Source organism: Alligator mississippiensis, chromosome 6 (genome assembly GCF_030867095.1).
Source record: "Alligator mississippiensis isolate rAllMis1 chromosome 6, rAllMis1, whole genome shotgun sequence".
Classification (NCBI taxonomy): domain Eukaryota; kingdom Metazoa; phylum Chordata; order Crocodylia; family Alligatoridae; genus Alligator; species Alligator mississippiensis.
The window spans coordinates 34,755,218-34,771,913 of NC_081829.1; the positions used below are offsets into that span (position 1 = coordinate 34,755,218).

At 49.4% G+C, this 16,696-nt stretch overlaps 1 protein-coding gene across 1 annotated transcript in view; it reads left to right on the forward strand.

The window, feature by feature from the left end:
- Positions 1-16,696, forward strand: part of RET (ret proto-oncogene) — a 185,612-nt gene that overhangs the window by 145,351 nt on the left and 23,565 nt on the right. Inside the window, exon 13 of the mRNA XM_019497207.2 lies at positions 11,418-11,525. Coding sequence (XP_019352752.1) covers positions 11,418-11,525 — 108 coding nt within the window. The remainder of the gene's footprint in view (positions 1-11,417; positions 11,526-16,696) is intronic.

A 16,696-nucleotide genomic window follows, 5' to 3' on the forward strand; every position in this document is an offset into this window, starting at 1 on the left:
GATGTGGTGAGTCACTGGGCTTTCCCCAGCCCCAGAGCTGTACTGTGAACACATGCAAACATTCATTCATTTGGGTTAACCCTGCCTAGATCAGGTTAACCCTTCATCAATCTAAAGTTAGTTTACCTCTGAAGTGAACTAAGTTTGGATGGGGCACACCATTTTAAGGTGACCTAAGCCTTGCAAACACTTGCATGCAGGGCCATTTGGATTGTCCTAACTTTGGCTGTGGCGATGTAAATGTAACACTTGTTCTGTCCCCATAGGCAGCAGCCTCCTTTGGCAAGTGCAGCTAACTACCTCATGCATTTGTTAGCTGCTATGCTCTAGTGGTTTTGAGCAGGGAATCAGGAAGTACTGAATTATAAATCATGTTAACTCAGTGCTGATTAGTTTTCTTCTATATCTCCCTGCTTCAATTTTTCTATTGGAAATTTTATCAAAAATGATATTTGCTAACCAAACAAAGCCAAAGATAGAAATAATTATCAATTTATAAAACACTTAGTTTACAAAGGGTGAGATTTTTTTAAGTATTTGGTGTTGGTTCCAGTCCATTAAAGCCCATGGAAAATACTTGTTTGATGTCAATATGAGCTGATTTAGCCAGAGCTGAACACTTCTGAAAACTGCTATATAAATGTTAAGATTTGTTGTTTTATGTTTTGTGTTTTGGTCCATTGAGTTTTAAATGTGCTTTACTTGGAGGCTTTAGAGATGGAAAAGATTTACGCTAAGCACCTTACAGAATTTGACACAACATTTTTCCACACATACCTTTTTTTTAAGAGGTTATAAAGGAGGAAAAACCAAAGAAGTGGTGTGTCCTTACTCTCTCTAGACTCTCCAAAAACGCCCTGTTTTTCAAGTTGAGGTATTAGCCCATTGTCTACAGCACCAATGCAGTCACATGTAACTCTTCATTTCTAGTGCCTTTGGGTGTGGACATACATAACAACTGGACTGTTCCAAAACATCACTGCATGATGAAGGGCTATGGTCCAGTAGAGAGTAAGGTAATGATAGCTTTGATTGAACAAGCAGAACAAGGGAGCTCAGCATTAGGGAAGAAAGGGAACAGGGGACAGTAGAGTTTGGTTGTATATTGAGTGGCCAGTTATAGCACTGTGGAGGGTACCAAGCAATGCATTATGGGATGCCCAGAGGGCTGACTAGACCTGGATCAGGGCACACTTGATGTCCACTCATATCAATGACCTGGTACACAGTTAACTGGTTCAAAATAGAGCTATTTTTTTCCAGGGGAAAACATCACTGGTCCAGACTTGTACTTAAATGCTGTCTTAAAGTATAAAAGATGATTTAACGAGGGCTTCCACTGATTTGAATGAATGGAATGAATCAGACGTTTTCCAGATAACTTTTGAACCATTCCAGGCAGTTTTAAACCAATTTAAGAGGATGCTACATCTGTTTAGGTTTAAAATGAATTTTAACCAATATAAGTATTACATGTGTCCATATCCTAACAAGCTTACAATAGTGTTGCTAGTGACACCATCAGACTGATTGGGGGGCAGGAGATGAGAATGGGGGCCTTAGCCACACATCATCAATGGTTGATGGAGATCTTTAGTTCTGTTTTCTTAAAAGGCCTGATTTTTGCTTGTTTGTTTTAAATCAGGAAGGTAACTTAAATTTCATCCTTTGGAAAGTTGAGAGAAATAAATCTTTTTTTTTTTATAGATTCTAATGTGTGTGGCACATTGATTCCATGGAGATAAGCACCTAGGGATATGAGTTATAATGAGAACCACAAGTCTTTGGAAAGGCTTCTGGGTAATAGAAGTGTTCTTAGTGTTGATGGGGAGCAAGCCATGGGTGGAAGACCTTAACCATTCATTGCTGTTTGTGAATAACAATATGTAATTATAATAGGATATTAGATTTCTTTTCTTATTAGCATTTCTATTATGTGCAAACTATAATAAAAAAAGAAATATGTCACCCTCTGTTTGAGAGCAAAGAAATGTTATACTTCATCAGTTAGGTAATGGGATGAAGTACAAAGTACATGTTTGCCTTATAAAAATCTTCTTAATAATGAGAGTTCAGTGGAGATGTTATCAAAGATGGAGCACATAGAGGAAACCCTAGAACTTGGCTCCAGAGAGATGAAAACTAATATAGCTCTACATGTCACACTAACATAACCTTTCACATGGCATTATTAAAGGAATATCCATAATCTTTACAGCATGCCAACTCTATTTATTCATTTACAAGTACCTGGCTTTTAACAGGTTATTCATCACTAATGTGCAACTGGGTTAAAATTTCTAAATATTTTGTTACAATGACAGTTTTAATTCCAGATGATTATTAAATGGGGCAGATTTGATAGTGGTAGGGGGTTGCTATTTGTTTTAAGCAGTCCTATTTTAATAAATGTATATGACATTAATTCTAAGAGCACAGCTCTAATGTATTCCTTTGCAATACATATTTTTTGCAAGTCGCTATAATAAATATTCCATGCGGCTTTGATTGTGGGAAATACTTGCCCATTTGCCTTCACATGGTGTGCGCACAAGCACGTATTTTTGTGTAATATTTTTCCTTTCCCTGTGTTATAATTTACAAAGCATTAAAGTAAAAGAGTAAGGAAAACATTACTGGTCCAGAACTGTATTTAAAGGTTATTTTAAAGTATAAAAGATGACTTAACAAAGACTTCCATTGACTCGAATAAATGTTGCATCAGACATTACATGAGGGTGAGGGTACACATCTCATCTGGTTCTTTGCATTTGGATGAACTTTAATCTTAACTTCTTCATGACGTTTAACTTCCTAGAGGTTATAGGGCACTGGCAGATCAGTTCTGTAAGTAAGTGCCTGTTTACTGCAGGAGGAACTGTTTCTTTTTGTATCCCTAATCTACTTTGCCACAACGGATGCTGTTAGGGACAGACTTGGCCAGTGATTCTAATATCCTGTGGAAATGGAGGGTGGCAAAACAATAGTAGCTGCTTTAAGGAGGTGTTCAGTCCCTCTCCCTGGGTCTTGGTTTAAGGGGTGGAGGTAGGTCTTTGATATCTGCTTCTTTTGCTTCAGCAACAAGAAGTCAGTTAGTTTGAATTTTCATGCGATAAGAATTTAATGAGAATAAAATTAATTTTAAAAGCCCAACAAATAGTTCCTTCCTTCCTTCCTTCCTTCCTTCCTTCCTTCCTTCCTTCCGCTTTGGATGCTTCGGACCAGGCTCGCTTGGAGCTGCGTGGGGCGATCCCGAGCGTAAGACTCCCCGGCTTCCTATCTCTTTTCTTCCTTCACTCCCACCTGTCTAAAGGTCTCTAGCCTCTGTTTATTTCGCTTTCTGACTCTTTTCTTGCTTTTTTGCAGCTTTTTCCCCGACTTTTCTCTCCTCTCTCTTCCCTCCTCCTCTGCTTCCGGTTTCTTTGTCTGTGAGACGCTTCTTGCAGCCTTCTCTTTTACTGTCTTTTTCCTTTTCTTTCTCTTTTTTTCTGTCTGTTTGTTACGGGGAGTTACCTTTTCCATTAGCCTGCCTTCCAGAGGTGCTCTTAATTAACCCTCCATCCCCCCCTCACCCTTTAGTTTTCCTTTTCTTTTTTCTTTTTGCTGTTTTAACCCCCCCCCTCCTTCCCCTGCCGCTTTTTTCCCCCCCCACCCTCCTCCCCCTTTGTGGGGAGGTCTCTATTATAATTTGCCGCTTGAGGGGTGCTTTTTTTCTTTTCCCCCCCCCTCTTTTTTTGTTCTATCCACGCTTTTTTTTTCACCCCCCAAATCCCTCCCTCCCTTTCAGTGGCTTATCTTCACTTTCTGTTTTGGCCGCATTCCCGGGAGCTTGGCCTTGAGCTCCTGTGTTTAAGTTTTCTTTTCGTTCCCTTAGTTTTTTTGCTTTGCAGTTTAACACTGTCCCAGTGAGGATGGCTGCTCCTACACCTGGCAGTTGGCATGAGGATGTCTCTCGGGACCTCCCGCTGACGCATGGCCTGAGGGTTCATGCCCCTCTCCATGTGGGGCTTGAGGTTTGCATGGAGGCTCTGGCTGCGCTCCTGGGATGGCGTACCATCCGCTATGCGGGTTGTGTGAACACGGTCCCGATGATTTATTTGAGCACGCCTGCCTTGGTTGACAGGGTGTGTGCTGAGGGCCTAGACATTGCGGGCATCCACTACCCTGTCACGCCCCTAGAGACTCAGGCAGTGAGGGTGGTGATCTCTAACATCCCACCACATGCTTCTGATCGGGAGCTGGCCAGGGGACTCGAGGCCTATGGAGTTCTTACGAGTCCTTTTCGCCGGCTGCCGATGGGAAACAAGGACCCTCAGCGGAAGCACGTCCTGTCTTTTCGGAGGCAGGTCTTTATGCTCCTCAAGGAGGGCCCCCAGTCTCTACCTCGCTCCCTGAGCCTCACGCTCGAGGGTCGGAGGTATATTATTTATTTGTCTGTGGGAGAGACCACGTGTTTTAATTGCGGCGGCTCCTCCCACCTGGCTGCTCAGTGCCCTCAGGGCAAGGCGGCCGGACCATCGCCACCTGCGGCAGCGCCGAGAGACGGCGTGTCGACTTCTGGGACACGCGGCAGGCCCAGGGAGGCAGGGAGCTCTTCCTCCCAGCCTCCTTCCACCCCTACTCCATCTCAGGGGACTGGGGGCTCTGGTGTGAAACCATCGTCCAGTGGAGAGGCTGGTGCTACTACCCAGGCCCCGCCGCCGCCTCCCCCGTCTGTGGCGCCCACTGCCCTCAGTGCGGGGGCCCCGCCGGCTGGGGGGGCAGGGCAGTCTGGCCCATCCCCAGCACAGGGGCAGCTGCCCACTACCACCAAGAAGAAGAAGAAGGAGGACAAAGAGAGGAAGATGAAGGGGGCCTCTCAGGATGCCCTACCCTCCTCGGCCAGTGCCAAGGGACCCCCCACTAGAGAGCCTGGCCCCGCTCTGGCTGCCATACCACCCACCCCGTTGGATGTAGCCGTCGGCGGGGCAGACTTAGCGGAGGGGGAGGGGGCTTCAGGGGTCCCTCTCCCCTCGCCTGTCCCCCAGCCTCCAGAGTCGGGCGGCGGCGGGGATGGTGGCGAATGCCTCTCTTCTGGTGGCCTGGCCTCGGGGGTGGCGGGAGAGTCTGCTACCCCCTTGGTCATGCCCCAGCCTGGCGGATCAGATGGAGAAGTTGACGAGATGGAGGTCCAGCTCACTGAGTCTCGCAAGAGGCGTCGTGAGCGGGATGGCCTCTCCCCCCCCAGGAAGACAGGGAATGCCCTCGTGGAGCCGGTCCTTGACTCGGACGATGAGAGGCGGCTGATGTGTCTAGACATCGAGGGTGTTGATGCTGCGGTTGCGGACGAGCTCCCGCCGGGGGTGCGGACTCGCCGTTCTTCCTTAGGCAACATCCACCCCAAGCTGGCGGAGCCCCCCTGGGTCCCTCCAGACTATGGGGGACTCCTGTCCTTCTTGAAGTTAACTAAGGGGCAGAGGAACGTAGCGGGACGCATCACTCAGTGGTGCGCAGACCCCAAAGTGTTTGTTAAGGGTGCCAGGGCAGCTGCCAAGCTCATGCAGCAGGATCTGGGCACACGCCAGATGGCTTACCGTTTGGAGAAGCTTGCCCAGAGGGTGAGAGTTGAGTGGGACTTGGGCGGGTCCCTCGACTAGAGTGGGGCACAGTAGGCCTTCCTTGACCTGTCTGTACTGCCTTACTCTGCTCTTGGGTGCTCGTTCTTCCACCCGTACCTTGCTTTGCTCTTCCTCTCCCACACCCACATCCATGGCAGCCACAATCATTGGCACCTTCAACATCAACGGCTGTCGAGACTCGGTGAAGCGTGAAGCCGTCCTGGAGCTCCTGCGACAGAAGAGGCTGGCCGTCGCCTTCCTTCAAGAGACACACTCTGACAGATTCAACCAGGCGGCCTGGCGGGCTGCCTGGCAAGGACAGGTGTTCCTGAGCCATGGCACCAACCTTAGTGCTGGGGTCGCGACTCTCTTATCACCGCAGCTGCAGCTTGACGCGGCGGTGCCGCGGGAGGTCATCCCCGGCCGCCTGCTGACCGTCCGCGTCACCCTCGCACAACACCACCTGCTGCTCATCAACGTCTACGCGCCTTCCGATGGTCAGGAGAGGGTCGTTTTCTTCGAGACCTTGGCTGCCCTCCTGCGCGACGCTAGCGAGGATGATGACCTGCTCCTCCTCGGTGGGGATTTCAACTGCACCACTGCCCCGCGCCTCGACCGCACAGGGCCTGAGCCCCACCTGCCCTCCGCTCGCAAGCTGCAATCTGCCTTGGAGGGGACAGACCTCGTGGACATCTGGCGAGCCCTGCATCCAGATGCGCGCCAGTACACCTGGGCCAGGATGGGGGCCGGTGGTGTCACCATGGCTCGCCTCGACCGCCTTTATGTCACCAGGCACCACCTGCCACTCCTGCGCAGCAGCTGCATCGCTCCCTCGGGTCTGTCAGATCATGACCTAGCCTTCAGTGAACTGAGCCTGCCGGGGAGAGCCTGTGCGCGGGCACCTTATTGGTGTTTCAACGTCAGCCTGCTTCAGGACTCCTATTTCCGGGACTGCTTTGCCCACTTCTGGAGGAGGTGGGAGGCTGCGAGATCGAGCCACTCCTCCTGGAAGCTGTGGTGGGATGTGGGCAAGGTACAGATCTGAGCCTTTTGCCAGCAGTACACCCAGCTGGCCGCGAGCGAGACGCGCCGACGTATCCGGGAGTTGGAGGAGGACGTGGCGGAGCTCGAGGCTGCTCTGCTGGCCGCTGGCAGCGACACAGCACTGAGCGAGAGCCTCCGGTTCCGCAGGAAATGTCTGCGCGACTTGGTGGAGAGCGCGGCCCGCGGCGCGAGGATCCGCGCCCGTTGCCAGGAACTGGCGGAAACTGACGCCCCGACCCGCTTCTTTTTCAACCTGGAGCGGCGGAGGGCAGCGAGCAAAGTCTTGGACCATCTCAAGACTCCTGAGGGCCGGGTCATTACAGAGCCCGGCGAAATACGCGAACATGCTGTCGCTTTCTATCGTGACCTGTTTGCGGCCGAGCCGTCGTGCCCCGAGGCCACGCGGGAACTCCACGAGGGCCTACCACGTCTCGATGCCCTGGAGGCCGGAGAGCTTGAGCGGGACTTGTCCCTGGAAGAGCTGGCGGCCGCCACGGCCGGCCTCGCCTCCGGCAAAGCCCCGGGCCTCGATGGGTTGCCTGCTGAGTTTTACAAGACCTTCTGGCCTCTCCTCGGCCCCAGCCTCCTGCGCGTTTTCCAGGAGAGCCTTGCCGACAAGGTCTTGCCGATCAGCTGCCGCCGAGCGGTGCTGACCCTGCTGCCCAAGAAGGGAGACCTGGGCTACATGAAGAACTGGCGGCCGGTCTCCCTGCTGTGCGCAGACTATAAGATCCTGGCCAAAGCGTTGGCCACCCGCCTCCGCGCGGTCATGGCCTCTCTCACCGGGCCCGAGCAGAGCTACTGCGTGCCGGGCAGGACCATTCAAGACAACCTGTTCCTACTGCATGACCTACTCACGGCTAGCGAGCTCTTTGGCCTTGACATCGGCCTCATCTCTCTAGACCAGGAGAAGGCCTTTGACCGGGTGGGCCACGCCTATCTCTTCCGGACTCTGGAGGCCTTTGGTTTTGGGCCCCTCTTCACCGGGGCCCTCCAGGTCTTGTACCGAGACATTTCCAGCCTGCTCAAGGTGAACGGTGTGCTTTGTGCTCCGTTCCCCGCACGCAGGGGCATTCGTCAGGGGTGTCCGCTGTCGGGCATGCTCTACTCCCTGGCCATCGAGCCGCTGCTGCACACGCTGCGACGCCGCCTGAGTGGTGTGGCCCTGCCAGTGGCCACCGGCCCGTCCGCTAGGCCTCCTCTCCGGCTGTCGGCATATGCGGATGATGTCACCGTCTTCCTCAACACTCAGGAAGACGTGCGGGCCCTGGCGGATTGCCAGCGTGCCTATGAGCGCGCCTCCTCCGCCCGCATCAACTGGGCCAAGAGCGATACTTTGCTGCTTGGCGCATGGACTGGCACGCCCCCCCCGGACTTGCCGTGGGGGCTCACATGGCGCCGCGAGGGCCTCAAGATCTTGGGCGTGTTCCTGGGGCCACCGACCTTCATGGCGCGCAACTGGGACGACCTCGAGGAGGGGGTGGAGGCCCGCCTGCAGCGGTGGCGCTGGCACCTGCCCAGCCTTTCCTACCGGGGGCCCGTCCTTGTCATCAACAACCTGGCGACAGCGACCTTGTGGCACCGGTGCGCCGTGCTCGACCCCCCACCGGATCTCCTGGAGAGACTCCAGCGCAACCTGGTGGACTTCTTCTGGGATGGGCGCCACTGGCTCCCACGAGCCGTCCTTCACCTGCCTGTTGCCGAGGGGGGCCAGGGTCTGGTTGACCTGGCCAGCAGGGTGGCGGCCTTCCGCCTGCAGGCCCTTCAGCGACTGCTTTACAGCGAGGAGCAGCTGCCATGGCAACAACTGGCGTGCTGGTTCCTACAGAGGGTCGGCGCCCTTGGCTTTGACCGGGAGCTCTTTTTGTTGACACCCACGCTCCTGAACTGGGCGGTGCTTCCGGCCTTTTATCGCAGCGTGGTACGAGCCTGGCAGGTCGCCTTCCGCCTCCAGCCTCGAGCCCGGACACTGTGTTTCCCGCAGCTGCTGAGGGAGCCTCTGGTGCACAACTCAGCCCTGTGGGGCTCCGTGCCGAGCCTGGCCTCTGCCAGCCTCACGGCCACCCTCATCCAGGCACGTGTCCTCCGCCTGCACCATCTCCTGGACCCCGCTCGGTCAGCCTGGCTCTCGCCCGAGGCACTGGCCGCACGGCTGGGCGTGCGCTCCATCCGCACCATGGGTCATCTCCTGCGTGACATCCGCGCCGCCCTCCCGCCGGTGGCGGCGGCCGCCTTGGACGAACATCTCCGTGCGCGCCAGATCCCATGGGCCGCGGATGCTGCGAGCGAGGCTTTCCCTTCGCTGCCGGTCACCCTGGCTGTGGCCGCGGAGTTGGCCGGTGGGCCGGGCACTCTGTTGCGGCTCCCCATGCCTCCCGATAGTGACACGGGTTGTCCCTTTGCTTCTCTATCGCGTAGAAGCTTGTATGCCTGGGTGGTCTGTGTCCGCCATGCTCAGGTGCTGGCAGGCCGCCCCGATACACCGTGGCGACGGCGCCTGGGGCCACCGGCTTCTCCACCGGCCCACCCGGCGTTGCGCACATTGTATAAGCCGCCGACCGCCAAGAAGACTGGCGACCTGCAGTGGCAGTTGCTGCACGGCATCCTAGCCACTGGCACGTTTGCGTCCCACTTTGACCCAGCCGCTTCGACGGCCTGCCCCTTCTGCCCTGGGGGCGTGGAGGAGGATCTCTTTCACGCCTTCCTGGACTGTCCCCGCCTGCGGCCGCTCTTTGCCACCCTCGAGCTGCCGCTGCGGGCGCTGGGCAGGAGCCTCTCAGAGACCACCTACATATGCTCCTACCCATACCGGGCGGCCGAGCGGGGCGCCATCTGCCTGGCCAACTTTTTGCTGGGCCAGGCCAAGATGGCCGTCCTCAAGAGCCGCCGTAACCGGCTTGCCGGCACCGGCTCAGACGATGCCCCGCGGCTCTTTGGCCTCCTAGTGCGGGTGCGCCTCTCGCTGGAGTTTGAGCACGCTGTGCTCCGGCAGGGGGTGCCCACCTTCGAGGCACTCTGGGCCCTTGAGGGAGCGCTGTGCCACGTGGAGGACGGCCGTCTCAAATACGCGCTCTGATGTCATGACCGGTCTGGGCGACCGGGCGGGCGCGGTGGCGGACTGTGGCTTCCGGCTTGTGCCGTGCCCTGGGTCCTCACCAGGCTGCTGTTGTTTATTTTCTCAGGGTGAGAAGTCGAAAGGTTTTGTACGTGTACTATGGGACAGGGAAGGGTGGAATTGTTCGTTTCTCGAGGGCTATATATATAAATAGCATGTTAGACACGATGTGTATTACTGCGAAGGTGTTTGTCACGGTGTGATGTTCTGAATGTCCTGGAATGGTTTCTCTTTGGTGTGGTTTGATGGTTTTTTTGCTTTCTGTACCTGATCTTTTGTGAAATAAAGTTGTTAAAAGTCAAAAGTCCTTCCTTCCTTCCTTCCTCCTGGACCATAAAGCCATCATCACTACTAAAAGCCTCAACAGAAAGGCAGAAGACTGAAATGAGCAAGTTTATCTTATCTCCCCAGAAAGTAGTCCTTCCAGATCAAAACTGAGACCCAATAGAAGGGCAGTAGTTTGTGCTGCCCTTGCCATAGTTCATATTTCCAGGGGCATGAAAATAGTGTATTTTCACATCATTACATTTCCTTTCATAATATTTTTAAAAATCAAGTCAAAGCTGTCAATTTTTACTGAGATGGCATCAGTCATGGACCAGTACCACATGGTGCTGTGTTCTCTGCAAACACAGAAGAAAAAGATGGTCCCTCCCCCAAAGAAATTACAATCCAGAATAAGACAATATATAGTAGAATTTATTTGTCAGCCTCTTAATAAAAAGATTGGCTAGAGAAGCTTCCCTTCAAGGTTCTTCATGTGAGGGAGGTTCAGGATGAACTATAGACAGAGTTTTCTCCCTGGTTTTATTGTGATTTAAAAACTCCCTGGAGTCCCATTGTGTATGAAGAGGAAGTTGAGTCTCTTCAAAAACAAAATAGCTTGTAAAACTGAGGAAACTCTTTAAGAATATGTACTGCCCTAGATACACATAAGTTTTTCCCACTGTCATCAGTGGGAAAATCTCCACACACGCCTCCCAGTGAATTCAATATGTCAGTAAACTCTCTGCCCAGTTTCATTATTACATGTGAGATTAACAAGGGAAACTGAATTTTATCATCTTGAATGAAGTACTTATGGGGAAAAGAGAGTTGTCCTGAGTCTGGTTTTGTTCAGAGAACTGTATTTGGGCAGCTCAGATCAAGAAGAAAGGTTTGGCTTCTTAGATCAGCCTGGTTGGATTCATCATGTAAACTTGCTCCGGTCATTTCGAAGATACCTCCTGCATTTGGTCTGAACTTTCAAAATGTTTGTTCTGTAAGAAAGAACTGTTGTAAATCACACTGCTGTTGTAAGGCTAGAAAGGCTTTAAGTCTGATTCTTCATTGCCTTGCATTTGAGTAGTGATTTTTCACTAGCGCAAAATGGGTGTTAGCCAGTCAGAATGACAGTGTTCTATGCTCACTTGGCACAGTTGGGAATGACTGCAGGGCAAAGAGAATTAGGCACAGTCTTTTCTCAGAATACATTACAAAGCTGAAGTACAATACTCAAAGTCTTTAACCCCTTAGCTAGTTTCAAGAGCATTCTGAAATTCTTGATCTTACATCACAAGTATGTTATATAGTGACTAGTATGGCTGTATATAGTTTGAATTAGATAGAGCATTCTATGGGTGATGTTTTAATAATCAGTTTGTTGTTCATGCTTTCTATAGAAAATGCTTCCCAGAGTGAGCTGAGAGATCTCCTTTCAGAGTTCAATCTCTTGAAACAGGTTAACCACCCTCACGTCATCAAACTTTATGGGGCTTGCAGTCAAGATGGTAAGTGTTAGTAGCTCATAATTAAGACGAAGTATTTAAAGAGATAAATTAATAGTTCTAGGTTGGGGCTAAAGTATTTAAAAATACAAAATACAATTCTAAATGTCATGCTGGTTAAAATGATGTTTGACACAATGCTAGTTTTTAAGTAAACCTCTTTTAACTAGGTTAGATTTAAGATATGATCAGATTATTAATGTTGTTGTTCTTAGATCAGTAGTGCATGAAGATTACTGAGGGTTTGGGCTCCCTTTGTTCTTCAGTGTGTATAGAATAAATGGACAACTCTGTACCTCTGGTTTTGTAACATTTGCTTGTCAACTTCATTTTCAGTTTTCCTACATTGTTGTGTAGCAAGGGAATGTTTATAGGGTTTTTTTTAAGTTTCCATCAGTGAAGTTTGTACTGCACATAACTGTAGTACACAGGGGAAATTATTTTCCAAAAAAGGTATAGCCAAAGTTTCAAGGGATTTAGAGGGATCTCTCTAAACAATTTGGATTTGGATTAAATGGAGTTGCTGGTAGCATCCTCTCCTAGAGAGTCACTGCAGGGATCTAATCTTTCCCTTTTTATGCAGTTTGGATGATTTCATGTCACCACATATTTGGTGTGTTGCAATCTGGGGTTCATTCCTGCCTGCCTTGAATTCACAGAGCTGCTGTTAGTTTTGGAATTCAGGAGTGAATCATTTGAGAGAATCAGCCTGACAAAGGGCCAACAGCTGTCTTTTATGAACACAAGGACATTTTCTCTTCTGTAGGGATGTAAAATGTATCTGAGTTGCACTTCTTAGTACATCTAAATTAATTCATTACTGTATGCAGGTGGGAAAATTATGATGTAGTTAGATGACAGATGTATTCATCACTGAAGCATTCTCTGGATACTATTCAAGTGGGTGGGTGAGCTCACTATTAGATTGAAAAGTCAGATTTTTTTTTTAAGAGCCTATATTTGACTCCTTTGACTATGGTGCTAGGAGAAAAGGATTTTTTAGCGAAAAATCACATGCTTTTTCTTTAAACCAAGTGTTCTAGGAAGTTCTTTATATAGTTTTTATTTTAGCTAGGTTTAAAACAAACAAAAAAAAAAAGCAGCACATCACAGGTAAGTTATGTCATAATTGTGTCTCAGTTATATTAGCGTGAATGTGGAGTCACTCCACAATCTCCAAGGGTGACATTCCAGATTTAAATTTAGATATTTGTTTGGTGCAGATAGTTTAATTTGTGCTTCAGTCAGGTCAGCAGTATGTATGTTTTAGCAGTGTGTTTTTCCACTGACTTTCTCAACGTCTTCCTAACCTAATTAAATTATGTCTATACTGCAGTGTCCCCACTGAAAGCCATGCCTGGATTAATGCAGCCTCGTTGTTTCTTCTCTTTGCTTCTGGAGGCACATCCTATGGTCCTTTGTGCTGAAACACTGAGCTCTTTTTTTCCAGGCCAATATGTCCTTCAGGAATATTACAGATAGGGTGTATAAGGGCAATCAGCACTCAAAGGATTTTTGCCTACATTCTCACTGCAAAATGAGCATATGTCATCCCAAGTCAAAGCAAAGACAGACTCTAACCCACCATCTGGCCAATCTGGGTGAAAACACCTCTAAACCCAGGTCCAGAGGCTTTTTTAGGGTGAGATTAAGCATTCCAATTAGCTCATGTAAAGAGTGCTTAAAAGGTGAAAGATTGCATATTCAGGCTCACTAACTAGTGCTAAATGCCCTTTCAGTCAGTGTTTCTCAACCTGTAGGTTGTGACCCAAAAGTGGTTTGCAAGAATATATGAAAGAGTTGTGAAAAACTTTAAAAATGGATTCTCCTTTAAAGGAAAAAAAATCATAGAATCATAGAAAATTACGATTGGAAGGGACCTCAGGAGGTCATCTAGTCCAATTCCCTGCTCAAAGCAGGACTAGATCATCCTAGCTAAAGCTCTGTCTAGCTGGGTCTTAAAAACCTCCGAGGATGGAGATTCCGCAACCTTTTTGGGTAACCTGCGTAAATTTCCCTTGCTGCAACTTGAGACCATTGCCCCTTGTTCTGTCATCTGCCACCACTAAGAACAGTCCAGCTCCATCCTTTTTGGAACCACCCTTCGGGTAGTTGAAGGCTGCTATTAAATCCCCTTTCAGTCTTCTTTTCACCAAACTAAATAAGTTTAGTTCCCTTAGCCTCCCCTCAGAAGTCATGTGCCCCAGGCCCTTAACCGTTTTCATTGCCCTCTGCTGGACTCTCCAATTTGTCCACATCGTTTCTGTAGTGTGGGGACCAAAACTGGCTACAGTACTCCAGGCATGGCCTCACAAATGCTGAACAGAGCAGAATAAGCACTTCCCTCAATCACTTCCCTAATCACTTCCCTACTAATTCAGAGCAGTATGCTGTTAGCCTTCTTTGCAACAGGGGTGCAGTGTTGACTCATACCCATCTTATTGTAACCCTCAGGTCCTTTTATGCAGAACTGCTACTTAGTCATTTTCCTCAGCCTTTACTGGTGCATGGTATTGTTCCATCCTAAGTGCAGGACTTTGCACTTGTCCTTATTGAGCCTCATGAGATTTCTTTTGGTCCAGTCCTCAAATTTGAATAGTCTGTCTGAATCCTAGCCTTACCCTCCAGTCTGTCTACTACTCTAGCCAGCTTGGTGTTATCTGCAAATTTGCTGAGGGCACACTCCATCCCATCTCCCAGATCATTGATGATGTTATTGAACAAAACTGGCCCTGGAACTGACCCCTGGGACACTCTGCTTGATACCAGCTGCCACCTAGACATCAAGCCATTGTTTTACTATCTTTTGTTCCTGATGACGCAGCTAGTTTTCTATCCACCTTACAGTCCATTCATCCAACCCATACCTCCTTAGCTTGCTTGTGAGAGTGTTGTAGTGATGCTGTAGTGGGCACTGACTTTGAAGCAGACATTCAGGCAATCGTCAGCATCTTTACTGAGGTGTACAACAAAATGGGACTGATGCTTAACATTCCAAAGACTAAGGTTCTCCACCAACAAGCTCATACTGAACAGTCCCCAGCTCTGGTAATCCAGATCCATGGTGAGACTCTGGAGATTGTTGAATATTTCCTATATATCAGAAGCCATCTATTGCTTCTGGTGACATAGATGATGAAATCCAGCATCACCTCAAATATGCAAGTGCAGTCTTTGGATGCCTGAAGAAACGGGTGTTCAAAGATTGTAACATCAGATCCGAAACAAAGCTCATGATTTATCAAGTAGTCATGATCCTTATCTTGCTGTACAGAGCTGAGTCACAGACAACATACAAGAGACATCTAAAGCTGTTGGAGAAGTACCATCAACGTTGTCTGCAGAAGATCCTCCAAATCCAGCAGGAAGACAGATGCACCAATGTTAGTGTCCCCCTCAAGCAAACATCACTAGTACTGAAGCAATTATCATCCGGCATCAACTTAGTTGGGCAGTTCATGTCATCTGGATGTCTGACTCCGGACTCCGGAAGCAAGTTTTATTCTCCCACCTCACCCAAGGCATATGCTTAAAAGGAGGGCAAAGAAAGTGCTTCAGGGATGTCCTCAAGGCCAACTTAAAAAAAATGCAACATTGATGTCAACTCATCATGGGAGACTATCACCTAGGACCACCTCAAATGGAGGAAGCCTGCTGCAAGGAGCTCAGTACTTTGAGACCTCATAACAACAGGAGATGGAAAAGCAAGAGTGGCAGAAACAGCGTGTCACAAACCAAATAAAAAAATCCAGCGCTACCTGCCCCACTCGGAAACACATGTCTGTGCTGCAGTAGAGCCTGTTGATCCCAGATAGACCTCATCAGACACACAGATAAGACAGTCAAGGAAGACAGTCATCCTCGACTGCGAGGGCTTGCCAAAGGAGAAGACTTCCTTAGCTTGCTTGTGAGACTGTTGTGGGAGACCATATCAAAAGCCTTGCTAAAGTCAAGGTGTATCATATCCACTGCTCTGGCTTGCATCTACCAATGCATCTTGAGCAAGACCCAGGATTTCATCCTCCCACTGTGCTTGGCTTTGGTGAGGCCACAGCTGGAGTATTGCATCCAGTTCTGGGCTCCACAATTTAGGAAGGACGTGGAGAAGCTTGAAAGAGTCCAGAGGAGAGCCACGCGCATGATCAGAGGGTATGAGAACAGGCCTTATGAAGAGAGGCTGCAAGCTATGGGATTCTTCAGCCTGGAGAAGTGCAGGCTCAGGGGTGACTTGGTGGCAGCCTATAAGTACATAAGGGGTGTGCATCAGGATCTGGGGGAACACCTGTTCACCAGAGCACCCCAGGGAATGACAAGGTCCAATGGTCACAAACTCCTGCAAGACCATGTTAGACTGGACAAAAGAAAAAACTTCTTTACTGTCCAAGCTCCCAAGGCCTGGAACAAAGTCCCCCCAGAGGTGGTGCAAGCACCTACTCCAGACTCATTCAAGAAACATTTGGACTGGGATCCTTTGACTGTAGCTGACTTTTCCTGGGATCCTTTGAACCTAGCTGACTTGCTGCCCCTTGGGCAGGGGGCTGGACCTAATGAACATATGAGGTCCCTTCCAGCCCGAATGTCTATGAAATCTCTCCCCACATCCACAGAGTAAGTCACCTCAACATAGAAAGCAATCAGGTTGGTCGGGCATTATTTGCCCCTGGTGAATCCATTCTGACTATTCCTAATCACCCTTTTCTCCTTCAAGTGCTTAGAAATGAATTCCTTGAGGACCTGCTCCATTGTTTATCCAGGGACTGAGGTGAGGCTGACTGTTCCATAGTTCCCTGAATCCTTCTTTTTCCCTTTCTTAAAGATGGGTACTATATTTGGCCTTTTCTAAACATCCAAGACCTTTTGCAATTGCCATGAGTTTTCAAAGATAATGGCCAGTGGCTCTGTAGTCACATCAGCCAACTCCCTCAGCACCCTCAGTTGAATTGCATCCAGCCCCATTAACTTGTATACATCCACCTTTTTCTAAATAGTTCCTAACCTGTTCTTTCACCACTTTCAGCTGTTCGTTTCCTCCCCAAACTGTGCTGCCAGATATAGTAGTCTGGTACCTGACTATGCCTGTAAAGACTGAGGTAAAAAATGGCATTTAGTACTTTAGCCTTTTCTGCATCATTTGTCACTAGGTTGTCTTCCCCATTCAGTCAGGGACACATGTT